Here is a 27826-nt window from a genome sequence, read left to right as displayed (position 1 = left end):
GGGCTGGGAGCTACGCTCCCTGGCGCTCTGGCTCGGGTGGCGGAGAGACTACAAGTCCCAGGGGGCACAACGCGACCGCCTGGAGGGCGGGGGGTACGAAAGAGGAACTCGAAGGGCGCGGGGGTGAGTGAGGGGCCGGGGGGGCGGTGCGGGCGCGTGGGGGCGGGCCAGGGGCTGGGGCGGCCCTCAGGGTGCGGCCCCCCGGCAAGGCTGCAGTGGCGGGGTGGGGCGGTGGCGCGGGGTCTGGCCGCTTTGCTCCTCCGCGTTCCTCGTCCCCGTCACCGGCTCTGGACGCCTCCGCCGCGCGGGAGGGCCAGCGAGTGGGTTTATCGCCCTAGAGTGTCCACTGTGGCTCAGCGGGGTCTGTGTGCGTTGTCATCAGGACGATTTAATTGACGCTTAGTTTCCGTTTATTTGATACCGGGGTTCGGACGCGCGTCTCACAGCGTTTCAAGGCGCAGCGTTCGGGGTAGCGCGCTCCTCGGAGGTTCCCGAGCGCCCAGGTGGCCCTTTTGTCCTGTTCCGGGGTCCCTGTGGCTTCGGGGGTAGAGCTGGGTCCCGTCCTTCTCCGCTCCTCCCAGCACCCCCGCAGCAGTCTGTGTTAGCCGGAATCCGAACCGCCACAGTGATCTCACCAGCTCCTCGGAGGAAATAAAACCTGGGTTTTCCGGAAAGTTTCTCCTGGCACATGCGCGCCCCACCCCACCCCGGGCGCTCCTCCCAAAGGCGGAGCGGCCGCGCCTCGAAGGGTCACCGGCACCCCGAGGGCGCTGCCTCCTCTCCTGTATTGCCCAGTTCCGCGAGGTAAGCTGTGATTTGTCCGGTAATTCACCTGAAGAACGCCCTCTGGTCACCGCATCACTGAGAATTCTGCGTCCCCAAGACCAAGGACCCCTTCCAGCGAGTCTCCAGGGGTCCTCTGGCAGCACCGTCTCGGCGCTGCTGAGGCCACAGAGCGTGTGTGTTCTCATTCTGTCCCGAGAGCCAAGTTCCGCCTTGGCGCCCTATGCTTGCTGAGACGCTGATGAGCGGTGGCCTCGCTGAGGAGCTGGAGATCCAGTGGGAGAAGCAAAAGCAAAGATCAGCAACGTGAACTTTGAAGCGGTTGGCCCCCTGCCCCTCTCCGTTCTCCAGACACAGCCGCGGGGAAGGTTGGCGAAGCGTGCATTCCCACCGTGATCTCCCGGGCAGGGCCTCCTGTTGGAAAGGCATTCGTGAGGTTTTCTGGCCAGCACCCAACCCCAGTTGATTGTTGTTGTTTTTCCGTAGCTCAGTAATAGCCGACTGTTTGTAATCCCATGAACTGCAGCACAACAGGCTTCTCTGTCCATCACTGTCTCCCTGAGTTTGCTCAAACACGTTTCCATTAAGTCAGTGATGCCATCCAACCATCTCATCCTCTGTTGCCCCCTTCTCTTGCCCTCAGCTTTTCCCAGCATCAGGAAATTGATGGGCCAGAATAATTCCCCCCTGGATACCTGAAGTGTTTTCTGCTGCTGCTAAGTCGCTTCAGTTGTGTCCGACTCTGTGCGACCCCATAGACGGCAGCCCACCAGGTTTCCCCTTCCCTGGGATTCTCCAGGCAAGAACACTGGAGTGGGTTGTGTTACTTGTTCAGAAATCACAGTGACTTCTTCCTTGAAACCAATTCCTCTAAGGAAAAATGAGTTGTGAAAGAAAACATGGTACAATTTAAATTCTCACCAAATTTTTAATTACCTTGAAGAAGTTTTTTCTACCCAATTCCTTAGCTTTTTTGCTAAGATTTTCAAAATTGAAAATGAATTGCAATCATTCAGTTCATGATTAAGTATAATTCACATAAGTGAGGTGCATAGATTCAGTTTGACCAATTTTGACAAATGTATACAGCTGCGTAGCTGGCACATCGTGGTGATAGAGGGCGCTTCTGTCATCCCTAAAGCTTCCCTCGTGTCGTGTCCTCTGGATCGTCGGGTGGAAGCCCTGATCCCCATGTGTTGGTGTCTACAGCTGGGCCCTTGGAGGTGCTCAGGGTAAGGTGGGGCCCACGAGGGGATCAATACACTAGCAACAGGAGGAACACAGTTGCTCGCACACCAAGGAAGGGCCTGGAGGATCTTGAGAAGGGAGCCTTCTGCAGTCCAGAAAAGGCCTCACCAAACCCAGATCTGCCAGCACCCAGATCTTGGGCCTCCCAGACCCAGTTCTGTGAGGAACAGCACCTTGTCTACGCTGCCCTGGGCTGACTGAGACTTTCTAAGCCTTCCCAGACCCACCTCCCAGAAGCAGGCACAGTTCTGACTTCTGCCACATTCCTTTGTGGTGTCATGTTAGACCTTGTGGTCTGTGGAGTGGCCTTGGTTGTCCTCAGCATGATACCTGTCCCTGGAGGGCACTTGGGTGGGTTCCTGGCATTGCCTTGGGTGACAATTGTGCACATTCTTCCATGTGTGTTCTGTGGGCATGAGACTGCCGTGTGGGCCTGGTGGGCAGAGGTGTTTGCTTGTGTCTTCCATTTGCATGTGGAACATTGATGCTGGACCTGTTGCACCCACTCCAGGCATCTAAGCAGGTCCTTTAGGTCTCTGGATACAAGCCGAGACAGGTGTGTGTGTGTGTGTGTGTGTGTGTGTGTATACATATATATATATGCTCAGTCATGTCTCCAACTCTTTATGATCTCATGGACTGTAGCCTGCCAGGCTCCTCCATCCATGGGATTTTCCAGGCAAGAGTACTGGAGTGGGGTGCCATTGCCTTCTCTGGGGAAGCCCTGGCTCAGTCAATAAAGAATCTGTCTATAATGCAGGAGACTGGGGTTTAATACAGATAGATAGATATTACTGTCCATTGTTTGAACTTGCCTATTATTGTGTCTTTTTAAAATTAACTTAAAATCTTTTGGAGTAGTTTTAGATTTACAGAAAAGTTGCAAACCGAGGCACATTTGTGAAAGCTAAAACATGATAGCGCTCCGTTACTGTTCCCGGCCCTCCAGGCTTCGGGTCACATGCTGCCCCAGGGTCCTCTGCCCTGGATCCCATGATGACAGCTATGAGGAGGACTCCTCAGGTGTTTGTAGCATATCCCTGATTTGGGGTTTGTCTGCTGTGTTTTCTTCTGGTTGGATAGGGGTTGTGGGTTTTTGGAAAGAGGACCCCAGAAGTGAGGTGGCCCTCTTGTCACATCACATCAGGGCAGCTGATGTTTGCACGACATCATGGGGCTGTTGGCCTGGTCACCTGGCTCAGGTGGTGTCTGCCAAGGAGAGTTGCTCCTTATCCTGTTCTCCAGTCTCTTTGGCAGCCATGCAGGGAGAGGCAGCCCACCCTATTGGGGGTGGGAGCTAAGCTCAGGGAAGACCCATTGTGTGGTCTGGAATTCCATGAGGAGGACAGACTTGTGGGTGTGTGTCTGCACTCTGGAGGGGACCCAGCTCGGTGCTGTTTGTCTGGCTGCTCACCTGTTCCAGCCTTGGCCACCAGGACGTCATCAACGCCTAGCTGCTACTTTTAAGAACTTCCCTTTCTCACCCTGCCAGCCGCTCCAGCTTCTCTTCCTCTTGGAGTGTCCTGCCACAGTTCTCCCGGGAGCGCTAGTTCATTTCATTGGAGAGTGGGATCTAGAGACCAGGAACCAGGCAGTGGGTGTGGGCATTGCTGCTGCGGTCATTGCTTGTAGTCCTCTTAGCAGATAGGTAAGTATATACCTGTTCACCTGTGTGTCTGTAACCTGTAATCTGTAACGAAAGTGCTTATGTATAACCTTCTCGCCACCATTGCCATCATTTTCTTATTTGTCCCACCCCAATGTATTTAGAAAGCAGTTTCAGAATTGTTCACCGATACACCTCCCCACCTTGAGAAACAAAATTATCAACTTGAGTACAATGTTTTATATTCTGTTTCTTCTTATCATTGGTCTTAACAATTTCCAAAGAGTATTTTCCAACCACTCTCATCCTGTCCCCTCCTGTGTGTTAGTGTCATACATTGTGATGCAGTTAGATTCGGTGGCCACAGTCTGCTTTCCGTCCTGACATCCCTGGTGGGTGGTGTTGATTTTTTTGCGTATATTAAAGTATACTCTATGATGTAACTTTCTGTGGGTTTTGGCAAATGCAGAGTGTATATCCACCATAACGGTGTATTTTAATGAGCAAAAGTGTTTAATAGTGTTGAAGTTCATTTTATCAGTTTTTCTTTTTTGGTTCATGCTTTCGGTGTTCTATTTATTTTTTTGTTTTTTTGGTAACAGCTTTATTGAGATTTAATTCACATCACCATAGAATTCACCTATTTAAAGTGTAAAATTCACTGGCTTTTAATCTATTCAGAGATGTGCAACTATCACCATAATCAAGTTTAGAACATTTTCATCACCTCAAGTAGAAACCTTATATGGGTCAGTTCAGTTTACTCAGTCATGTCCGACTCTTTGCAACCCCATGGACTGCAGCATGCCAGGCTTCCCTGTCTATCGCCAACTCCTGGAGCTTGCTCAAACTCATGTCCATCGAGTTGGTGATGCCACATCCAACCATCTCATCCTCTGTCATCCCCCTTTCCCTCTCTACCTATAGGGGTGGATAAACAAAATGTGGTATATACATACAATAGAATATTATTCAGCCTTTTTTTTTAAATATTCTTTTTTTTTAATTTATTTTTTATTTTACTTTACAATTCTGTATTGGTTTTGCCATACATTGACATGAATCCACCACGGGTGTACATGCATTCCCAAACATGAACCCCCCTCCCACCCCCCTCCCCACAACATCTCTCTGGGTCATCCCCACGTACCAGCCCCAAGCGTGCCATATCCTGCATCGTACATAGACTGGCAATTCGATTCTTACATGATATTATACATGTTTCAATGCCATTCTCCCAAATCATCTCACCCTCTCCCTCTCCCACTGAGTCCAAAAGTCCGCTATACACATCTGTGTCTTTTTTCCTGTCCTGCATACAGGGTCATCATTGCCATCTTTCTAAATTCCATATATATGTGTTAGTATACTGTACTGGTGTTTTTCTTTCTGGCTTACTTCACTCTGTATAATCGGCTCCAATTTCATCCATCTCATCAGAACTGATTCAAATGTATTCTTTTTAACAGCTGAGTAATACTCCATTGTGTATATGTACCACAGCTTTCTTATCCATTCATCTGCTGATGGACATCTAGGTTGTTTCCATGTCCTGGCTATTATAAACAGTGCTGTGATGAACATTGGGGTACATTCGGTGTTCTATTTAAAAGTCTTTGCCTAACCAAAAATCAAGGGCTTCCCAGGTGGTGCTCATGGTAAAGAACCTGCCTGCCGATATAGGTAGACAGAAGAGACATGGGTGCGACCCCTGGGTTGGGAAGATCCCCTGGAGGAGAGCATGGCAACCCACTCTAGTATTCTTGCCTGGAGAATCCCATGGACAGAGGAACCTGGCAGGCTGTAGTCCATAGGGTCACACAGAGTCAGACACAGCTGAAGCGACTGAGCATGCACGCACACAACCAAAAGTCACAAAGATAATCTCCTGTAATTTCGTGTAGAAAGTTAATAGATTCAGTTTTGTGTTTAGGTCTGTGTTGTTCAGTTGCTCAGTTGTGTCCGACTCTTTGCGACTCCAAAAACCAGTTTGGACTGAAGGCCAAAAACCAGGCCTTGCTGTCCTTCACCATCTCCCAGAGCTTGCTCAAACTATGTTTATTGAGTCGGTGATGCCATCCAACCATCTCATCCTCTGTGGTCCCTTTCTCCTCCTGCCTTCAATCTTTCCCAGCATCAGGGTCTTTTCCAGTGAGTTGGCTCTTCACATCAGGTGGTCTGTGAGCCAGGTCTAATTAATTTTTTGTATGTTGTGAGCCTAGTTTCACCTTTTTTGGCTGCGGTAGGTTTTCGTTTGGGGGCAGGCTTTCCTAGTTGTGGCAAGCGGGATGCGCGAGCTTCTCATTGCAGTGGCCGAGCACAGGCTCTAGGGGCTGCAAGCTTCAGTAGTGGCTTGTGGGCTCTAGAGTGCACGCTCCGTACTGTGATATTGGGACCAGAGATTGAACCTGTGTCTTCAGCACTGGCAGGTGGATTTTTAACCACAGGACCACCAAGGAAGTCCTAGGTTCACTTTTTATTCCATGTGAGTAACCAGCTGTCCAGCATCATTTGTTGAAAAAATTTTCCTTTCCCCATTGAATTGCTTTGGCACCTTGTCACAAATCATTTGATTGTTTTTGTGAGGGTCAGTTTCTGTTACACTAATCTCTGTTCATCAGTCCACACTGTCTTGTGACAGTTCCTCAAAAAAAGCCTGCTGTAATTTTGCTTGGGATTATATAAAATATTGGATCAATTTGGGGAGAATTAATCTTAATAATATTGAGTCTTCCAGTTCATTTACATGGATTAATGGAGATATTACGCATATATATGTATGTGTGTTTGTGCTATATATGTATATATACCATTATAGTATATCTTTCCATTACTTGGATCTTGAACTTCTCTCAGCAGTATTTTGTAGTTTTCTGTGTACAGCTCTTACACATTTTTTAATTAAATTTATTCCCACCAATAGATTGTTTTTGGATGCTATTGTGAATTATATTAATATTTATTAAGTTTCATTTTCCAATCACTTGTTGCCAGTGTATAGAAATAACAATCGATTTTGCATTTTCACTTTATATTCTTGGAACATTGCTGAATTCACCTACAAATCATAGCAGGTTTTTAAATTTTCCTAGGATTTCCCATATGAACAATCATGCTGTGAGCACAGAGGCAGGATCAGCCCCTTGTGGCTTCTGCTTTGTTTTCTGTCGTTACTGCTCTAGCTTGAGCCACAGGGCAGTGTTGACAAGACCTGCAGAGGCTGAGTGTCCTCAGCCTCGTCTCGGTCAACCTGTCATGAGCTGTGGGTTGTTTGGGGATGTCTTTCTTCATGCTGAGGGTATCTCCTTCTGTTTTCAGTTTATTGAGTGTTACTATGAATGGGCCTGAAATTTTGTCAAATGCTTGTTTTGCATCTGCTAAAATGGTTATATTTAGTAGAACCCCTTTATTCTGTTAAAGTGGTTGATTGCTGGTTTTGATGTAAAGTCAATCTTATGTTCCTGGAAGAAACTTGTTCGGTCGTGTTTTGTCACCTTTCAGTATTTGCTGAATGCAGGCATGCAGTTTGCTAATGTTTTGTTAAGAGTTTGGGGATCTGTGTTCATGAGGGATATTAGTCTGCTTTTTTCCCCTTGTGATTATTTTTGTCTTTTTTCTGTCTGGTTTTGCTGGTCTGGGTCTGAGTCCTGCTTGCTGGGCTTATAACCGAGTTGGAACAGATGCCTTCCCCTCTGCTTTCTGAAGGGCTTTGTGTAGTATAGGCAATTCTTCCTTAATTATTTGATAGACTTCACCATTGAAGCCATCTGGGTTCAATGCTTTTTTTGTGGGAAGTTTTAATGTTATTAATTCAGTTTCTTTTTTTAAAAAATATATTTATTTATTTTTGGCTGTGCTCGGTCTTTGTTGCTGCTCATGAGCTTTCTCTAGTTGTGGCAAGTGGTGGCTACTGTGTCGCTGCAGAGCAAGGGCTTCTCGGTGTGGTGGCTTCTCCTGTTGGAGAGCATGGGCTCTAGGCATGCAGGCCCAGTAGTTGCAGTGCACCGGCTCAATTGCTTTGCGGCATGTGGGCTCTTCCCAGACAGAGATCAGACCGGTGTCCCTTGCATTGCAAGGTGAGTTCTTAACCACTGGACCACCAGAAAAGCTCCCAATTTCTTTAATGTATATAAGATTGTTCAGATTTTCTTCTTCATCTGTGTCATTTTTGTTAATTTGTGTATTTAAATAAATTTGCTCATTTCCTCTAGGTTGTTGAATGTATTGGCTTTAAATTGTTTATAATATTGACTGATGGTCCCATCAGGTTTGTAGTATTTGTAGTGATGCCTGTCTGCTTTTTAATTTCTATGTAGATAATTCACATTGATTTTTTTTTATTATTCTTGCTAGAGGTTTATCAATTTCTTTAATCTTTTCAAAGAACCAACTTTTGACTTGGCTTGTTTTCTCTAACTTTTGTTCATTTTTTGTTTCATTCATTTCTACTCTTGTTATTTCCCTTCATCTGCCTTATATGGTTTAATTCAGTCTTCTTTTTCTGTCTTCTTAGATGGAAGCATAGATCGATGATTTTACACTTGTCTTTTCTTATACAGGCATTAAAAACCACAAATTTCTTTCTAAGCACTGCTTAGTTCCCTACACAAAATCTGATAGGTTGCACTTTATCTTTTTGTTAAAAATACTTGAAATTTTCTTGTGTTTGATCCATGAGTGATTTAGAAGTCTGTTGTTTCATTTACAAATATTTGGAGATTTTCTGAGTATCTTTAGTTATTGATTTATAATTACACTTAGAAAATATATTCTGTATGATTTTTACCCTTTGAGTTTGTTGACACTTGTCTTATGGTCTAGCATATGGTCTGTTAGTGAATATTTTGTTTCCACTTAAGAATGTGTATTATACTTTTGTTGAGTGTCATATTCTATACTTGTGAGTTAAGTTGAATCAGTTGATATATCCTTTTTCTCTTTTTCTCTGTCTACTTGTCCAATCTGTTATTGAAAGAGGGATGTTAAAGTTTCCGATCACAGTTGTCGATCTTTTTCCTTTTAGTTCTGTCAACTTCATGTATTTGGAAGGTTTTATTGAGTGCATACAAATCAATACAAGAAGATTGATTTATCTTCTTGATGAATTTACTGTGTTATTGTTGTGAAAGGTCCGTCTCTTCTCTGAGGCAGTTATCTTCTTGAAGTCTGCTTTGTCTGGTATCAGTATATCGGCATGAGTGTTTTATGCTCAGTAATTGTATAGACTATCTTTTCCATCTTGTGCTTTCAATATTCTGTGTCTTTATGTTTCAAGCTTCTTTTTTTAAAATATTTGCTTCTTTTTAAATTTTATTTATTTTTAAATGAAACAAAGATGAATATTTTTAATGATAAAAAATACAGTTCACAAAGAAGATCGACATCATAAAACCATTTGACATGTAACAACAAAGGAACAAAGATACATAAAGCAAAAATCAGAAGAAATATAAGGGAAAAAAATATAATCATAGTGAGACATATTAACATTTCTCTAAGAATCTTATCAAGTGCAGAAAAAAGAATAGGAGCATCTTGAATGATGTCATTAATTTAAATATAGATTTCTACTTATATTAATTTATATTAATCTTATATCCTACATAAAATATTTAAAATTTTGTATATCATACGTTATTAGATGTCCATAGGACATTTAGAAAAACTGGCAAAAAGATAAACATTACTAAATTTCAAAATGTAGAATTCTTTTTTTGTGTGATTCAGTTATACATAAACATATATTATTTTTTATATTTTCTATTGTAGGTTATGACAAGATATTGACAATAATTCCTCATGCTGTACAGCAAACCTTTGTTGCTTGTCACATATCTATTTTTAAAATTAGAAACCTAGCAATCTATTCATACTAAATTAAACAAGTGGAATGAAACTATCATAATTATTTTTAGTTAGGCAAAAATTCATAAGTTTTCTAGAATATGTATATTATGCATATTATTTATATATATCTATACAAGAGTCAAACTTGTTTCTTATAAAGCACATATCATTTGATCTTGCTTTTTTATTCAATCTGACAATCTCTATTAAAAAAAATAACTTTAATAACTATCATTTGTGAGGCACTTTATATGTATTATGTATTTTCATTTTTTTCTAGATATTTTATTGCAGTAAAATATACATAATATGAAATTTACCATTTTAAAGTCTGTAGCCTATAACGTTAAGAATTTTTATGATATTGTACAACACTTACCACCATCTGCCTCTAGAACTTTCCATCTTCCCAAACTGAAACTCTATCCCCATTGAACACTAACTCCCATCCCTCTTGCCCAGCCCCTGGCACCCACCCTCCTACTTTTTGTCTCTATGGATTTGGTGACCCTGGTGACCTCATATAAGTGGAATCATACATTATTTGTCCTCTCGTGAGTGGCTTATTTCACTTTGTATTATGTCACCCATGTTACAGCATGTATCAGAATTTCCTCCTGTATAAGGCTGAATAATATTCCATTGTATGGATGGGCCACGTTTTGTTTATTCATTCATTGATGGATATCTGGGTTGTTTCTGCCCTTTTCGTGTATGTGTGGCTATTGTGAGTAATGCTGCCGTGGACACCAGTGGAAGACCCTGTTTTTTATTTTTTTGAGTGTATAATCACAAGTGTGATTGCTGGATCATATGGTAATTCTATGTTTTATTTGAGAAACTGCCCTGCCCTTTTCTTCAGCAGCTGCACCACTTAACATTTCCCCCAGCAACAGAAAAGGTGGTGGAAATTTCTCCACATTCGTTTTTTCTGGGTTTTTTGATAGCAGCCATCCTCATGGTTGTGGAGTAGTATATTTGCTGCATTTCCCTAGGGGTTAGTAGTGTTAATCTCTACTTTTTGATGGGGTATTTAGTCCATTCACATTTAGTACGATTATTAGAGTGTTTGGGTTTAAGTCTACCACCTTCATGTTTGATTTCCATTTTTCCATCTGTTTCTCTATTCCTCCTTCCCTGGAATCCAAGTTTTTAAAAATTTTGTTTGATCTTTATTGACTTTTTAGTTCTGCCCTTTTATGTTACTTTTTTAGAGGTTCCTGTAGAGGTTTATTTTGTCATGGTTTACCTTAAAAATTAATCCTATACTTCACAAACAATGTGAGATCTGTATACAGAAGGTCCCAGTGACCACCTTCTACTTATTGTACTCTTGGAGGCATGTTTTACTTCTTGTGCTAGAAAGTCCTACAACACAATTTTTATCTTTAGCTAATATTCTTTAAAAATAGAGGTGTATTATATTTAATTTTTGAAGTCTCAGATGCCTTTGTTTACTACATTGAGAATTTCTGAGTCCAGTGGCTAAGACTGTGCTCCCCCTGCCGAGGGCCTGGGATCGATCCCTGGTCAGGGAATTAAAATTCTGCAAGTCTCTCTGTGCAGCCAAAATAAAAAAGGGAGAATTTCTGTAGAACTGCACCATACTTGACCAGACGTGCTGAATGTATTAGCTGTACGTTGTAAAACAAGCAGTGCCCACTGGCTTCAGGAGAAACCTTTGGACCCCAAGTCAGTGTGGTGGGTAGATAGATGCTCTGGCACCAGACCTGGCTGGTCCTCACCCTGCCATGTATTCGCCATGTGGTCTTGTGCAAGCCCGTTTTCCCCTCTTTAAAAGGAGTCTATTGTAGGCATTGTTGGAAGGGTCGAATGGGTCAATATGAGTGAAGAACTCAGAGTGATGCTTGGCACACAGCAGGTACTATATGATTGCTGTTCTTGCTGTGGTTACACACATCCCTTGGAGATCCAGGATCGGCAGCAAAAAGAGACTGTGACAAATCTCTAAGTTGCGAAAATACGTATCATAGGAGAATAAACCTCAGATGATTAATTTGATCATCCTTCCGGGAATGTTTTAGAGATGAAAGGGGCTACTAAAGTAATGTTCAGTGTAACTTACTATTTTAAATTAATCTTTTTGCAACTGGATTCACGCTCTTAAACGAGAATAGTGTTTGGGCGTCCATCCTCTGTTTGTTTCCCTGGGGCTGACTCCTGCCTAGTGGAGACAAGACCATTGTGGCCCGGCAGTTCTCTCCATGTGCCCTGCTGCTGACCAGGGGCAGCACGTCGGAAACAGCCTCTGTGCCCACCGTTGGGTTTTTGAATTAAAAAACCATGCAGTGCAGTTAGTTGTTCCCAGGGTAGAAGAATTAGCTCCAACAAAGCAACTCTCCCTCAGGTGGCAGTTATCAACCAAGAACAAGCTATGGGGAGCAGCTGCCTGAGGACACCTGAGAAGGGACATGGCAGGCAGGCTCTGAGGGCAGCTTAAACTTAGAGGAAGTGGCAGGCCCAGAGTGTGTTTCCTGTTTGTACGTCTTAGCTTTGAGGGCAGTGCAGTTGCAGCGGTGGCGTGGGGTGGTTAGAACTCTGGTGGAAAGACTGCACTCTTCCTTGTTAGACAGGGGGAGGAGCTGGGCAGATGCAGCTGTTTCAGAGTAAGAGAATTCCCAGAAAAAGGAATTCTACAAATAAATTCTGCTCTGATTTCTGGCTAAGACCTGAACCAGGCACACACAGGGCAGGTGGGAAGCCACCTCAACCAAGAGTGAGGCCACTGGTTATCACAACATTGATGGTGACGGTTTCCTTTTTGAATCTAATGAAATTAATTACCTACTAAATCATAACCATAAACTCTCTTCCCTTGCTTCCCTTGTAGCTCTGTAAAGAATCAGCCTGCACTGCAGTAGACCCAGGCTTGATTCCTGGGTCAGGAAGATCCCCTGGAGAAGGAAATGGCAACCCACTCCAGTATTCTTGCCTGGAGAATCCCATGAACAGAGGAGCCTGGCAGGCTACAGTCCATGGGGTCGCAAGAGTCAGACACGACTTAGCGACTAAACCACTACCACCAAATCATAAACCATTCCTCTCTCCAGAGGAATATAATTGAATTCAGAGTCTCTGCAACATAACAGATTGCAGAGTCTTTGCAATCCAAAGTTACTCCACATACAAAGAGCTGGGGTGCTGTGAACCCATCCTCACGGGAAAATACAGTCAACAGACTGTCATCATGTAATGACTCAGGTGTTGGGTGATCAGACAAGCACTTGAAAGCCAACAGAGTAACTGTGTTCAGTGACGTAAAGGAAAAGACACTCCTAGTGAACAAAAACATAGGAAATCTCAGCAGAGGGATAGAAGATGTTTTTTAAAACCAGCCAAATGGAAATTTAGAATCGAAAAATATAACACTTGAAATAAAACATTCACTGAATGGGCATAATAGACTGGAAAGGACAAGAAGTAGTCAGATGGGGGAAAGCAAGAGGAGCCTTAGGGACTCAGAGGGCAGCGACAAGTGTGAAATGCAGTGACTGTGGAGCCCAGAGGGGAGGCGAGAGGCACACTGGGGCAGGAGAAGTGCTTGAAGAACAGACTCTCCCAATATGGTGAAAAACATAGATTTATAGATTAAAGAAGCTCAGGGAGTCTCAAACGGTGAATATGACTACAACCACACCTGGGCACATCATTTTTAAGTTACTGAACACTTTAAGATTCACTTTAAAAATCTTGAAAGCAGCCAGAGAAAAACAGATTACATACACACAGTGCTGCAAACACTGGGAACTTATCATCATAAAGCCAGTGGAGTGCTGGAAGAAAGTCAACCTCCCAGCCGCATGTGCTAATTACAGATATTTTCAGAAAAAGGAAAGCTGATAGAATTTGTTGCCATCATCTGTGTACTGTCAGAAATGCTAAAGGAAGTTTTTCCTGGCTGAAGGTAAATGATATGAGAGTGAAACTCAGATCTTTATGCGAGTGATGAGCATCTAAAAGAGTAAATACCTGGGGGAACGTCTTCTTTAAAGTATGTTTTTAGGGACTTTCCTAGCAGTCCAGTGATTAAGATTCCACACTGCCTATGTAGGGAGCACTAGCTCAATGCCAGATTGGATAACTAAGATCCTGCATGCCGCATGACTCACCCCCCTCCCCCCCAAAAAAACGTGCAATATGTTTTTAAAGAAAAAAATCAGAACGTGTCTTGAGTTTGTAATGCATGCAGGTGAAATACACATGATGGCCATCACATGAAGCCAAGGGTGAGGGGTCCATGGACCTGCAGGTTCTGCCTTGGTGTGTCGTGCTGCAGTGTTCTAAGCAGGCTGTGAAATGGGGTCAGAGCAACAACCATGAAATAATGCAGAGAACCATAACTAAAGATAAATTGAAAGGGAACTTAAAAAAAAAATCCAGATAATATGAAAGAAAGCAGGAAAGAGAGAAGTAAAACACTGGAGAGACGAGCAGAAAACAGAACAGTAGCCTTAAACCCAGCCATAGTGTCATTATACACTTGCCAAAGCCCAGCATCAAAAGTGACCCTGTTCTAAACATGGACTTGAGGCAAGAGTGATGTGCCCATGTAGGTTCATCAGAGTACTTCCCTGGAGCAGGACGTTAACAGTGGAAGAGGCTCTGCTTGTGTGGGGGCAGCAGGGGTATGAAACTCTCTTACTTCCTGCTTAGTTTAGCGATGAGCCCAAAACTGTTCTTAAAAAAATAATCTTTTATGTATTAAGACAAAGGAACAAGTAGAAAACAAATAATAAAATGGTAGACCTGAGTCTAACCACAGTGATATTTACATTAAATATTAATGGACTAAACTCTCTAGTTAAAAGTTAGAAATGATAAAATGGGTAATAAGCAAGACCCTATGACATGCTGTCTATGAGAGATTCACTTTAAACATAAAAATCACAAGCTGAAAATAAGTGGGATGCAAAATGTGTATGTATACAAATAGCACAAGAAGGCTGGAGTGGCTGTACTAATATCAGGTAAAGTAGGTTCAAGATAAGGAGTATTACCAAAGAGAACCGGAAAATTCTAGTGATAAAGAGGTGGTTTCATCAGAAAAACATATCAGTTACAAATGCACCCAATAAAGGGAATAATAAGCAATTCCACAATCATAGGCAGTTTTAACATCTTTCTCTTACCAGTTGTTAGAACAAAAGACCTAAAGAAATCAGTGGGAAAAAAAAAAGAAATCAGTGAAGACATAGAGGGTCTGAACAGTGCTCCTGGAATCTTGACCTGAGTGGTATTTATAGAGCCACACCCATCAGAAGCAGAACACAGATTCCTTCAAGTGCATATTCTCTAGCATAGACCAAATGCTGTGCCCTGAAACAAGCTTCCAGGAAAAGTAAAGAAGTAAACCTGCATTTATTTGCATAGGACATGATTATTTATATAGAAGATGCTAAGAAATCTGTAAAAGTCCTTAGGATGGAAAAAAGCAAGAACCATTAGAGAAAAAATGGATGCAGTTAATTTTATGAAAATGAAACATTTGTTCTTCTAAAGAGACCCATAAGAAAATGAAAAGACAAGTCACAGAATGGGAGAAATGTCTTTAGTACACATACTTGGCAAAGGACATGTGAAGAGCTAGCACATAATAATAGAAAGACAACTCAGCCGAACACAGTGGCCCAGAGAAGTGAATAGACTCATCACAAGAGATGTAAGGTGTGTGAGTGGCACACAAGCAGGACAGAGGTGCTGACCATATCTAGTTACAGAAACACAGATGGGAACAGAGAACCACCGCCCACCTGCCAGTGTGTGATGACAACCTGGTGTGGCCAGAGCCAATGAGGCGCTCAGAGCTGCAGGGGCTGCATGGGGAGCCACGGCCGGAGAACAGCTGGGCATTGGCTTCCCAGAGTTACCTTGACCCAGTGCTTTCCGATATTGACCCAGGAAAGAAGGCAAGTGACCATTCAGGAACAGGCCCAAGAATGTCTCCGGCAGCGTTAGCCAAAATGCGGAAACAGCCATGTGGCAATTGGCAGGCAGTGGGCAGGGGAAGCGTCCTTACAGTGGATGCCACTGAGTCACGAGAGGGCAAAGTACAGAGGACTTCAAAGATCCCCTTGGCCATGCTGATGGGCAGGAGCCCAACCCAAGGTGCGTGGATGGTGTGGTCTTTTCCCCTGAAATTCCAGGAGACATAGTCCACGTGTAGTGGTGGGGTCTGAGGAGGGGCAGTGTGGTGTGCACACTATCAGTGGTGTCTGTTAAGCAGATGGAGGTGTTGGCTGAGCTGATTCTTGAATCAACGTTGGCAGCATGTGTGTGACACCAGTAGTTGCCACCGAGGGGACTTCACATCCCAGAAAGGGGCCGGTGCCCCAAGGAAGAGCTGGTGTTTTTAATGAGGATACTTGACTCCAGACTGGGGGAGCGCCATCTGCTCCATCAGCCTGGACTGAACCCAGCACAGAGCGAGCAACAGGACAGACCCCAGCCTGGGACCCCTGGGCCCTGGGCCAGTGGACGGAGCCGCTTGTCATCCCCCAGGCCCAAGTGCGCTCTTTGGGACACACCCTCCCTTGAACCTGAGCTCGTCTTCCTCATGCACAGCTTCCTCCTACAGCTGTTTTTATTAAGAGAGAAGTCTTTTTAGAAGTGACTTTTGTGTGTTTGGGACAGATTATAACTGTGGTTCCCACCTTGCAGAAATTGATTAAAAATCCAACTAACGTTTACTTCCAGGGTCGTGCAGGCTAGTGTGTTTCCCTGGTTACTCTAGAGATGTGGCAGCATGAGCACTAAATCACCTGGGCTGTCTCGTTTTGAGTGGTTTCCGTGTTAGGAAGTTTACTTGAGGCCGGTGATCCTATTTCGTCTGTTTGCTCTCTGGACCCACTGCCCATCAGAAGCTTTTGCCCTGGACTCCCTGTGCCGTCGCCCAGCTGGAGGTTGCTCACACGCCCTTCTGTGATGACGGCAGGTGGGCAGCTCATGTTCCTCTGACCGGCCTGGTCCTTCAGAGGCACACCCACCGCCGGACAGTTCTATCTCTGGGTGAAAATGCTGGAAATTGAATTCGGGTCTTCCGAGGACAGGATGAAGTGGCGGGTAGAATGGCCAGCTCCCCTGACCCCTCCGCTCAGGTTCAGCCTCCCTTCTGGGAAGACCCAGTGCATGGGCAGTGGAAAGCTAGTGGGAGGGAGGGAGTCTGTCGGATCCTGATTCGGGCAGGCTGAGCCCTAGGGGCTCCTGAAGGGAAGTCTAGTTGGACCCTGAGCCCCAAGGCCAAGGCCCAGACGTGTTTGGCTGTGCTTGACCAGCAGCGGGGCCTCACCTGTCCACCTGGATTTGCAGGCTGGGCTCCAGGGTTGTGACACTCTGGAGCCAGCAACCAACCCCCTGACTGCTGATCAAGGGTGGCAAGGGCCTGAATGTCTGCAGCCCACATCCAAGAGGGCCAGGTAAGTGTCCTCTGCCCCAGCCCACCTCCCTCAACCGTGCCCTGCGCTGGCAGGTGGCACCTGTGGCCACATAGCACCCCTCTCTCTCACAGAGCCTGCACTCCGGGACATGGCACTCCGGCGTGCCGTCTTCCTGGCTGGCCTCCTGGTGGAAGTTGCTAGCAGAGCCTCAGGAACTGCGGTAAGCACTTGTCATGTGGCACGTGGGCCCTTCACCAGGGGGTCTCGCCCTTCCATCTGTGGGCGCCACCCTTGTCCCAGCCCCAGAGACACTGACTGTATACCCTGTAGGGTTGGGGCCTGTGACTCTGGGTGGGCAGCTGACGCATGGGCCTACCCATGGCCCCTGCTCCTCTCTGCCCGCTAGACCCTCCTTTCCCTCTGCCCAGCTGGACCTCTTCTTGGAGCTGAAATGGGGTCTCCACACAGCTGCCCACTGGCACTGGCCAGAGCTAGTGGGATGGGCAGAGGTGCCCGCTCCAGGCTCAACTTGGCCAGGTGACAACTACCCAGTCAGTGACAGGTGTGCGGAGTGGTGGTTCCTGGAGGTGCCTGGCCACACCTACACACCCCCGGCTGCCCGCCTCCAGGATGGTGGGCCTGCCCGCTGCTCTGCCTCAGCTGGGCTGGGGGGACAGGACAGCTGAGCCTCCCTTCTCAGGCTTGGCCTGGCCCCCATGGCACCCTCCATTTCTTGGCCACTCTTAGGTGCTCTTTGCCAGTCCTGAGCCGGGTCTTGGGAAACCTGGGTAAACACGGAGCAGAGCTGCCTGGAACGCCCTCTCAAGGCACCTCTAACCATCTGGTCTGTGAATGAAGCACCCATACCACCCACTCCTGCATATGGGCCTGGCCAGCATGTTTGCCCCTGAAGTGCTGCCTGGGGCAAACTGTTCTTCTGTGGGGGCCAAGCTGGAATCCCCCCAGGGTGTGTCTGTAGAATTGCAGGAGCATCACTGAGGTGTCCAGGACTGTGAGCTGTTTGGTTGGGAGCAAGGGGCAAACACGTCATGAGAGCCACCCAGGCCTCTCACCAGGGAGGCCACGGGAGCCTGGGTTTATCTTCCTGAGTCACCACAGTCCAGAAACACATGTGCTTGCTTTCTTAGCAGCCTCATTTTTTGATTTTCAAAGCCACCAGCTGCAAGCATCAACTAATAACTTAATGTTTGAAATGCCCGCCCTGTGCCTCCCTGTAGCTCACAAGACGAGAGGTAGCAGCTCTGCCCCCGATCCAAGAGATCCCTGAGAAAGGGTGGCGTGGAGGCCCCGAGGGAGGGTGACATGGAGGGCTCGAGGGAGGGCAGCGGGCAGTGGACGAGAGGTCCATCCCTGCCCACTAGGCTGCTCCAGCACCCCCCTGACGGGCTCTCTGGGTCAGCCCGAGGGAGTCTCCCTCCTGCTGTTGGGAGTCTGGGTGCTGGGGAGAGTGCCCCAGCAGGTCCCAGCCAGACACCTCAGTTGTTGATTCAATCTCCAGACGCTTGCCAGACAGCAAGTACTGTCCCAGGGAGAGTCTGTGCGGTGTGATCGTGTGTCCTGACCTCGCTCTAGGTCAGCAGGTGCAGTCCCCAGATGCTGACTACAGGAGGCTGGGCCCTGGGTGTAGGGGTGAGCTCTCTGGGAGCCCCTGTGGATACCACCCTGGGCCTGGCCCACACATGCCACCTGACCACAGAAACCCATCGCTGTCTCCTCTCTAGGGTCAGCAGCCTGAGTGCTGTGTGGCTGCGGGGGACATCAACGCCACCTGCCCAGGCACTAGCCTGTGTGGCCCAGGTGAGCTTTGGTGTGAACCAGCCTAGACGGCCTGGGGAAGGAGGGGCTGGGGTGTGGGCAGAGGCAGCAGGGTTGATGGGGCCTCATCTTGAGAGTTGGGGCAGAACCCCAAGAGGACACGGTGGCCTCATCCTGGGAGGTAGGGGCAGGCAAGACTGCCTGTTCCTGCAGCGAGTTTCAGCTGGGTTGAGACAAGCTGACATAAGATAGGAGCAGCAAAGTACACAAATGTGTGAAGTTTTACACACATTTTGACTCAGGAGGAAATGAAGCCCCAAACAAGTGGCAGAACCTCAGTGCTAACACATCAAATTGAATGAGGAGGTGATTGTGGGCAAGGGACTGAGACACGGGCAGCTGAAGGGGATGGAGGGGGATGGTGACAAGGTCGCTGAGTCCCGTCTCCTCCTGGTTGGGGGAAAGGGGCAGCTCTCATGAGGTTTGTTTCCTGCTTCTGGGAAGAAAAGGAAGGTCAGAGCACCCTTCTGGCACCTGCTGTTTTTTCATTGCCTCACCTCAAAACAGTCTCTGTCCTGAAGTGGTGACATATTCTGGTTTCCTTCAGTCCCCACTTGAAACTTTACCTTCAGATAATGTCACAAATTGAAAGCCAAGTTGGTAGCCATGGAGAGATTTGGGTTAGAAGTTGTGCGACAGGAGGTCAGCAAAAGGGAAAGAAAGCAGATGGAACCAGGCAATCACCGGCTCCCACGTTGCGCTGACCATCAGCCCTGGGACAGGCCATCCCATAGACCACGTCAGAAAGAGAGTTGCGGGTGGGCTCCATCCACAGTGAGGCCTCTGCATGTGGGCAGCAGGTGGGGGCAGCATGGTAATCCTTGATACAGCCCGATTTTCTCCGGAACTTTCCAGAAGGCCTGCATGGCAGCAGGTTGCCATGACCTGTTGAGTTGACTGCCCTGAAGGTCACATCCGTTTGCAGGGCTTTGGGAAAAGGCAGTTTTGGTTCTTGGTGATTCCAAGTCAGCAGTGGGTGAGAGGCAGAAACGTTGGTTTGGAGAGTCAGAGCCAGACTCGGGGAACCGGGGATTCCAGGATCCAGGCCAGTTTATGGGGGCTGGACCTCAAGGTCGAAGAGCAGGACTGGAATCTGCTGTCCACCAGCCAGACCAGTCTGCTACTGAAAGATCACTTCTCTCTACAGCTACCCCTTTCCACCAGTGGAAATCACAGTGACACAAACTGTCTTTAAAATAAGTCTATCGTCTTTAAATTGGGCCTGATTAAGAAGTTTAGCCAAAGCAGTGATTGACCACATAGGCTCTTTTGAAGTCTACTTTGCTGGTCTCTTCACAAAGACTCTCAGATGGGACTTCTGAAGGCCTCTCGAATCCAGGAAGCCTAGCCGAGGAGGACTCACCTCCACACCTCACCTTAGTATCTTTAGGTTGGGGTGAATTCCCCCTTCCTGAGTCCCCATGTGCCAAGGTTCCTGGCCTTTCTGGGCGGTGACCTTCCTTACTCACTGGGAAAGGTGGAGAGCCAGTGAGCCAGGCCCTGGGCTCTTTTCCAGGTGCTATAATGCTCCATAAAGTCAACCTTTGCTCCTTAAGTCTGGTCGCTAGTCCTGCCCTGCACACACAGCCCAGGGCCTCCTCGTGGTCAGCCACCCTGGCAGTTTTGCCAAGGAGCCCAGTTACCTTAGGGCTGGCCAAGGGAGCCCTCGAGAGTATTGCTGCCTTGGTGACAGGTCTGTGCCCAGGACCCCACATTCCTGGGCCTCCTTGAGATGCCTCCCTGAGGTCTGCCCCTCCCAAGAAATGCCAAGTGAAGGAAAAAGAGTCCACCTGCTTCAGAAGAGTAGCCCGGTTCTTACAAGAAATGAAGGGCTATTCCTAATACTTGTAGATTCCATTCTTGTAGAAGCCGTTTCCGAGACGTCCAGTAAAGGGCCCATGGGGATCCCCAGGCAAGAAAAGGCAGGCTGTGGTTCCTGTGGAGGGGCTTCTTTTTCTGAAGTCCATCCAAACTTCCAGAATGGGTGAACTAGTGTTCTGGAATAAACATAGTTTTACAAACGCAAAGCACAGGACTCCCTGAAGGCAGCCAGCTGGCGTGGCTGTGCTTCGAGCTGCATCCTCTGTCCCCTGGCACAGGCTGCTATGGGCGCCCGGCCGAGGATGGGAGCGTCAGCTGCATCCAGTGCAGGAACGGAACCCACAACAGCTCCGAGTGCAGAGGCCGTATGTCCTTCCACCCCTCCTCCCCATCCCGTCCTCTGGCCTGCTTCTCACCAGGGGGCCACACCTCTGAGCTCTGGAGGAAAGAGTGGGGATCTGGGTTGTTGTCCCCCATCCTGGGCCACTGTCCCCCCGTGGGCACCCCAGGAGTCCCCTCCCTGAGTCCTTATGTCCCTCAGAGCAGCTGTGGGGCAGGGGCCGCTCTGCCTCCACAGCCACCTCCCTTTCTCATTTCCGGGCCACAGTTGCATTTGGGCTGCATCTCTGGCTCCCCGGGGGTCCTCCAGCAGCACTGACCGCTGTGCTCCCCCACAGTTGCCGGCCGAGGTGCACAGTTCCCTGTGAACAAGAGCACAGGGATGCCTGGGCGGCAGAGTGTTGGTAAGTTTCTCAGCTCACCACACCAGTTCTCGGGAGATGCAGGGCACTATCAGAGCCGTTTCCAGCGCAGACCCAGTCACCCGTGCTGGCCTCGGCAGGGCCATGTCTACAGTCAAGGGCAGATTCCACCCCAGCCAAGAGCTCTGCACAGGACCCCGCTCTGCTCACAGAGCAGAGCCCGTGGTCTGGAGGCTTTATCAGCTTTGAAGTCAGGGTCTGGGGTTGATTCAAAAGGGTGGGTGTGGCTGGGGTCACTTGGCATGGGCCCCCGCATGCCTCTGAACAGGCCGCATGTCTTAACCTTTTGCCTTGCTCATAGCCACCACCCCGCCCAAGCCCCTCAGTCCCTGGGAGCCCAAGACGTATGGTTCTCCACAATGAGAGGACATCCTGAGGAACCCCAGCCCTGTCCCTGGGGGCTCCTCTAGGACGTAGGTCTCTGAAGAGACTACAGACACTGTAGGCAGAGAGAAGGGCCCACTACGCCACCTGGTCCTCAGGGCAGACACAGGAGCCACCTGGGCACTCTGGGCCCCAGCCGGCTCCTGCTGCCAGGCATCCCATCGTACCGACACACCTGTGGAGCCACAGAGTGGCCAGGCCACGGGGGTGTGGTACTCAGGCCACCCGAGGCCACTGCAGTCAGGGAGCAGGACTTGCCCTGGGCCTGGGGTTGACTCAAGAGGATGAGTGAGGCCACCTCCTCTTCTGAGGTGTTGGTGTCATGATGGGGGTTATGATCGTCCAGACCCTGGTCCTTCAGCAGAGGACATGTTGACCTGGACCAATGGTTCAGGCCTTCCCTGTGAGTCTCAGAACTGGAAACAAGTAGCCTTGTGCTGTTGTGGGCTGAACAGTGTTAGGGCAGTTGGGCACAGACAGCGCCCGCCTCTTGTGATATCGGGCTGGGCCCTGCAGCAGAGGGTGGTAGGTAAGGCCCATGCAGTCCATTGTTGAGCCCATTTCCTTTGTGGCAAATCTAGGCCAGTTTAGCTGGAAGTCGTCCCTCCTGAGGCTCCAGTGTGGCTGTAGCTGGCCTCCTGTCTACATGGCAGGGTCAAAGGGCTTGCCACAGGCTTCTGAACGCAGAGTCCCCCTGCTCTGCATCAGTGTGCTGGCTGTCCTGATCCTGTGGAGATGGAGATGGCTGGTGTCCTTGTGCTGGGAAGGCCACCCAGGTGACAGCCAACAGGCTGCAGTGAGGCGAGCCAGGGTACATCCTTGTGCCAGAGCTGTGGGGCCCTGAGTGGGTACCAAGTGATGAGGAGGAGATGGGGAGCTTGGGCTGGGGACACTGGACCTCTCGACAGCCCACCCCCTGAGAACTCCCCAGCTGATGCCTGGGGAGTCAGCTGAGTGCAGGGGAGGCCCACACCTCTGCATGCAGGACCCTCGGCCCTGCGGGAACCCAGGTGTGCACACCACCAGCCCTCACCTTGCTTGCAGGGGGCCCTCAGGTGGCTGCCTCCCTCTTCCTGGGGACTTTTCTCATCAGCTCGGGCCTCATCCTCTCCGTGGCTGCATTCTTCTACCTCAAGCGAGCCAGCAAGCTGCCCAAGGTCTTCTATGGAAGAAACAGAGGTACCCCCTCCTGCCAGGGGTCCCAGGGGAACAGCATGGGGCAGGGCCAAGATGCTGGTGTCTGGGGGCAAAGCTCCATCTCAGGCAGCCTGGACGGGACTGGGTTGTCACCTGGCTGTTGTGTCAGGATGGGGGGGCACGTCCTAGGAATGCTCTGTGTGGATGTCTTGGGGTCTCAGTGTGAAGGGTGGCAGTGGCAGACACTCTGCAGACTGGCTTGTCTGCTCCATGGAGATGGCAGGATGCTGGGGAGGGGAGGGGATGGCTTGATTCAAGGCGATGAGGGGACACCATCCCAAGTTCAGGGGCAGGCTGAGGGCACCCACAGGCACAGGAGTGGGGACTGGAGTGAGCCTGGATCCGGGGACCTTCTGCAGGCTTGTGGATCCCCAGGCTGAGGGATACACGGACACCTGCCTAGGCTGAGAGGACCCCTGTCCAGGCTGATGGCCCCTCAATACCTGTTTAGGCTGAGGGGACCCTGCCTAAGCTGAGGCTCCCCCAGGCTATGCCCCCCCAGGCTGAGGGACCCCCACAGGCTGAGGGCTCCCAAAGCTGAGGCTACCTTAGGCTACATGCCACCCCCCTACCCCAGGCTGAGGCAGCTCTGTGGCCTCCAGGTGACACCTGTGCTCTTCCTGCAGCTCCCGCCCTGCAGCCTGGCGAAGCCGTAAGTACCCAATGGGCAGGCAGAGGCCCTGTGTCTGTACATGTCCGTCGGCTGGTGGTCGTCCTGCCCACAGTTTTCACTGTGCCTTTTCCTCTTTTCAAGGCCGTGATGATTCCCCCACCTCAGTCCTCAGGTACGTCAGCTCCTCCTACCCCGCATCCTATTGGGTGCCTTGTCTCTGGTGAGAATTTCCCTTTTATTCCTCAGGTGCTCAATGTGTCAAGGATTCCCAACATGGATCCAGAGTCACCTCTGCCACCCTCTGCCCTTCCCCAGGACCCAGCTTTGCCCGAGCCAGGAGCTGGTGGCTTTCACCAGCTCTCCCATGGCTCCTCCAGAGTGACGGGCACTTTAGTTTGACTGTGTCAGCTGTGTCACGGTTGATGCCATGAGTAGAGAGGTCGCAGCCACAAGCCACAGAGCAGGCGTCACCCTCCTCCTCCCCAGACTGTTCCTGCCACCACGCAGAGATCTGGAGTGGGGACAGGTGGGGACGTCCTCCTTTGGGGGACGGAGAAGTTACTCTGTCAAGGCTAGATCTGCTCTGTCTGGTGAAACACACATCTCATTTCTCCTGAGTGGCGCCGTGTCCAAGCACAGGTGCCTGCGTTGTCTCCCACGATGGCCATAACAAAGTCTGCAAATCGGGGCTCGAGAGGACAGAAGTGTCTTCTCTCACAGCCCTGGAGGCCGGAAGTCAGAAGTCCAGGTGTGGGCAGAGCCTTTCCTTCCAGAGGCCCTGGGGGGGGTCCCTCCTGCCTCTTCTGGCCTCTGGGATTGCAGGTGTCCCTGGGCTCGTGGCCCTCTAGCCACCGCCCACCTTCCACTGGCTTCTCCCCTCTGGGTTTCCTGCTCTCTGCCTCCCTCTCATGAGGACACTGGTCACTGGATTTAGGGCCCATCAGATAATCACATCTGCCAAGACCATTTCTCCAAGTAAGGTCACATTCCCAGCTTCTGGGCCTTAGGATGGGTACACTGCAGGGGGCCACCGTCTACCCTATAGCACATCACGATCTGTGCCTTTGTGTTTCAGGAGAGCCAGACCCTTGCCCTGGCCAAGGGGCTCCAGGTTTCCAGGAGTTGGAGCTCAGTGGGCTTCCTCTCCCATTCCCCTGTGGCTGCCCACCCCCACTCCCATGAGCCCCAGGGAAGCCCGCTGCCTTCCTGCCACGTCAGGCCCTGCTCTGACCCCACCTGTCTCTGACTCTATTTCAGTGAGGAAGCCGCGCTATGTCCGGCGTGAGCGGCCCTTGGACAGGGATGGAGGCCCCACCACTGTCTCCTCTGTGGAGGCCCGAGTGAGCAACGTCTGACCCCGAGGTCCACCCACAACTCCACATACTGCAGAAGAGGGGCCCCCATGCACAAAGGCTGGGCGCTGCCCAGCGAGGCCTCGGGATGGGCTCAGACATGGCCCTGGCTTGGCTCGTCTGATTCCAGCCACATATGCAGGGGGAGCCGCCCACCTGCAGGCCTTCCTGACCGCGCGTGGCACTCAGTATGATCAACCCGGGGCATCACTCCAGCCTCTGCCCTTGAGCCCAGGTGGGGAGCCAGGCACAGGGGGTCTGGGCCCCACGGGAGAGACAGCCTGCAGGACTCCAGATGCTCCTCTACCCTGGAGTCCATGGTGAGCAGATTCCTTGCATCCTCTCTGAGAGCAGTGAGGCCCAGGCCTTTGAGGTTCCAGCTGCGTCCACATGGAGGTGGTACAGGCCTGGGGACCGCCCATCCACCCCAGGCTCAGGCACCACAGGCTGTGCTGCGTTGCTGCCCAGTCCCAGGAGCTGCAGGACCGAGCTTCTTGGCTTCCTGCTGACTCCTGTCTGTGTTTAAGCAGAAACACATTTTGTACAGAAGTCCAAGGGGCACGCTGCCCTCATCTGAGCCCTGCCTGGGCCCCAGGCGCTACAGGTCCTCATCTACCTGGGGATGGAAACTGGCCTGAAACTTCTGGAGGTCAAGGTCCCCCAGGGACGTGTCCACCCAGGGCCACATTTACCTGTGACTGCTGCCTGGAAGCCTGGACTAGCTCATCACGCCAGCCTCGCAAGGACCTCACTGGCTGCCAGTCCTGTCTGGCTGCCCCCACCCTGAGGCACCAGCCAAGGTTCCCATGGAGACAGGAGTGTTGGGGCACCCGCTGCATGTGGGTGGAGTGTGGCCTGGCCTCCCCAGAAACTCTATTGGGATTGCTGTCTCCTCCTTCAGGATCTGGTCTGAATCCGTGCCGCCTGAGGCAGGGCCTGTGTGGCCAGCCTCCCAACTTCTGCACCGTGATTCCCACTGGAGCCTTTGCAGTTTCTGGACATGAGCTTGGTCACCAGGACATGAATGGATGACTGGCTGGTGGCCATGAGGGGCAGCCACTTGAAATTAGCATCAATAAACCACTCAGGCCTTTCTTACTGCCCCAGGGTTCCCTATTCCTCAGCAAGGAGGAAGTCTCTCACGGGAGATGGGGAGCCCCTGACAAGGACCCAGACCCCCACCCTGCAGGCAGCCCCCAGCCCTGAGGATGTTAGTCATGGGAGAAGGGGGCTTGTCCCAAGTGGCCTCATGTAAGTAGGAGATCACAGTGGCCCCCAGTTGTCAGGACAGAGATAGGGAAGCGTGTGGGTGCCTCTTAGGTTTTCTGTGAGGAGACTGTGCCTGTGCAGACACGACAACCATGGGGCACCCGTGGTGCCTGGCTCACAGCCCTAGGAGGAAGTTACACATGGGCACAGAGTGGAGGCCAGCATCAGCTGTCACCTTTGGGAGGCGAGGATGAGTGGGTGACCTTTGGAGGGGCTGGCGAGCACAGGGATGTTTGTCAACTGGTGGCTTCATCCCAGGCATCCTAGCCAGTTGTCAGGACAGAGCGGGGGCAGGGCAGAGAGCCTGGACTGCCTGGTCTGAGGTTTGCAGCCATTGGGCACTCCCCCAGGGGGTGTCTGTGTGGCCCTGGGCCTGAGCATGTGGGAGTGCTTCAGCGTACCAGGGTTTGGGGGAGGCCCCGCCCTCTTCTGGGGACAGTGGCCTGGAACCACCTGCCTCTGCAGCCGACAGCCTTGAAGGGCTGTGGGGTTCCCATGGAGTTCCTGTGGATGTAAGATGACCCTTGGCTTCCCCTGGGAACCTCAGAGCCACCTCTTCTCTAATGTTCCTGGCCCTGCAGCCCCTAGACTCAGCTTTGCTCCACCCCTGGGCTGCTGCTGCTGCTAAGTCACTTAAGTCGTGTCCGACTCTGTGTGACCCCATAGATGGCAGCCCACCAGGCTCCCCCATCCCTGGGATTCTCCAGGCAAGAACACTGGAGTGGGTTGCCATTTCCTTCAATGCATGAAAGTGAAAAGTGAAAGTGAAGTTGCTCAGTCGTATCCGACTCTTAGCAACCCCGTGGACTGCAGCCTACCAGGCTCCTCCGCCCATGGGATTTTTCAGGCAAGAGTACTGGAGTAGGTTGCCATTGCCTTTTCTGCCACCCCTGGCAGCAACACTCAACTCTGAATTTGACCCTGCAGCCCTCTGCCCCCACACTTGAGATGCTGCCCCTGACCTTCCAGGCCTCTTGTAGCCTGGCCTCTTGGGCCCTCAGCCACGCTGGCTTCCCCTCTACCACTGGACACCTTGGGCCTGGGTGTGACTGTCTCAGGCCTCCCAAATAGTTGGGGGGGCATTCCTGGACTCTTGGGCACATGACTGATGGGTATCCAGGGCAGAAAGCAGGTGGGGGTGGGGCAGCTGGCAGGGACAGAGTGTCTGTGTGGGGACCCTGCACAGTCCCCTCCTCTGTCACCTATTCCTCACCTGGACTCCATGCCTTCATGTAAAAAGCCAAGATAAGGCCAATTTGGGGGGTCTTTTCTGGCCAAAGCAGGCAGGTGGGGCACCTGTCCCCTCCTAGTGCTCCACCATGTCAACCACCACAAGGAGCCCCACGTCCTAGGAGGCGAGCTTGGTGTGGGGCTGGGCAGTGGGCACGGGCCTGGGGTCACAGCTGCAGCTCGTCCAGTCATTCATTCATCTGTTCACTCAGTGCCAAAGAAGCACCCAGAGCCGTCAGAGGTCAGCAAGAGGCAGTACCAGCTGTAGAGTTGGGAGGTGGGAGCACAGAGCAGAATGAGCAGGGCCTGAGGATGGGGCATGAGAACAGAGGCCCTGGTGGGGCCTGGGCACTGGGCCCCAGAAAGAGCCAACCCTCAAGGCCAGGCCGACTGGGAACTTGGCTCACTGCTGGGTGTGGGAGGGACAGGTCTGGAGGAGTCACCTTGTGGCCAGAGGGCAACTCTGAGCTTGTCAGGAGCCAGAG

The 27826-nt window shown here is 50.2% G+C and overlaps 1 protein-coding gene across 9 annotated transcripts; it reads left to right on the top strand.

The window, feature by feature from the left end:
• On the top strand, positions 1-25945 carry CUNH1orf159 (chromosome unknown C1orf159 homolog). 9 transcript variants are annotated; one of them, XR_005725073.1, is made up of 10 exons: positions 13098-15610; positions 16199-16436; positions 16811-16917; positions 17010-17098; positions 18621-18696; positions 20814-20900; positions 21213-21278; positions 22725-22859; positions 23504-24238; positions 24748-25945. XR_005725073.1 is itself a non-coding variant. In XM_040264136.1 (9 exons), exons 3-9 carry the CDS (start codon positions 17027-17029, stop codon positions 23887-23889), a joined length of 720 nt encoding a protein of 239 aa, XP_040120070.1. In that variant the 5' UTR covers positions 1-123; positions 16811-16917; positions 17010-17026; the 3' UTR covers positions 23890-25945. The 9 variants fall into 9 exon arrangements, 8 of the variants coding, with proteins under 8 accessions (XP_040120070.1, XP_040120071.1, XP_040120075.1 ...); XM_040264136.1 differs by lacking the exons at positions 13098-15610; positions 16199-16436 and adding an exon at positions 1-123 and having other exon boundaries at positions 23504-23529; positions 23632-25945; XM_040264137.1 differs by lacking the exon at positions 16199-16436 and having other exon boundaries at positions 23504-23529; positions 23632-25945.
• The last annotated feature ends 1881 nt before the right edge of the window (positions 25946-27826 follow it).

Source organism: Oryx dammah, unplaced genomic scaffold (genome assembly GCF_014754425.2).
Source record: "Oryx dammah isolate SB20612 unplaced genomic scaffold, SCBI_Odam_1.1 HiC_scaffold_21, whole genome shotgun sequence".
In the NCBI taxonomy this organism is placed as follows: domain Eukaryota; kingdom Metazoa; phylum Chordata; class Mammalia; order Artiodactyla; family Bovidae; genus Oryx; species Oryx dammah.
This window is presented reverse-complemented; position numbering and strand designations above follow the sequence as displayed.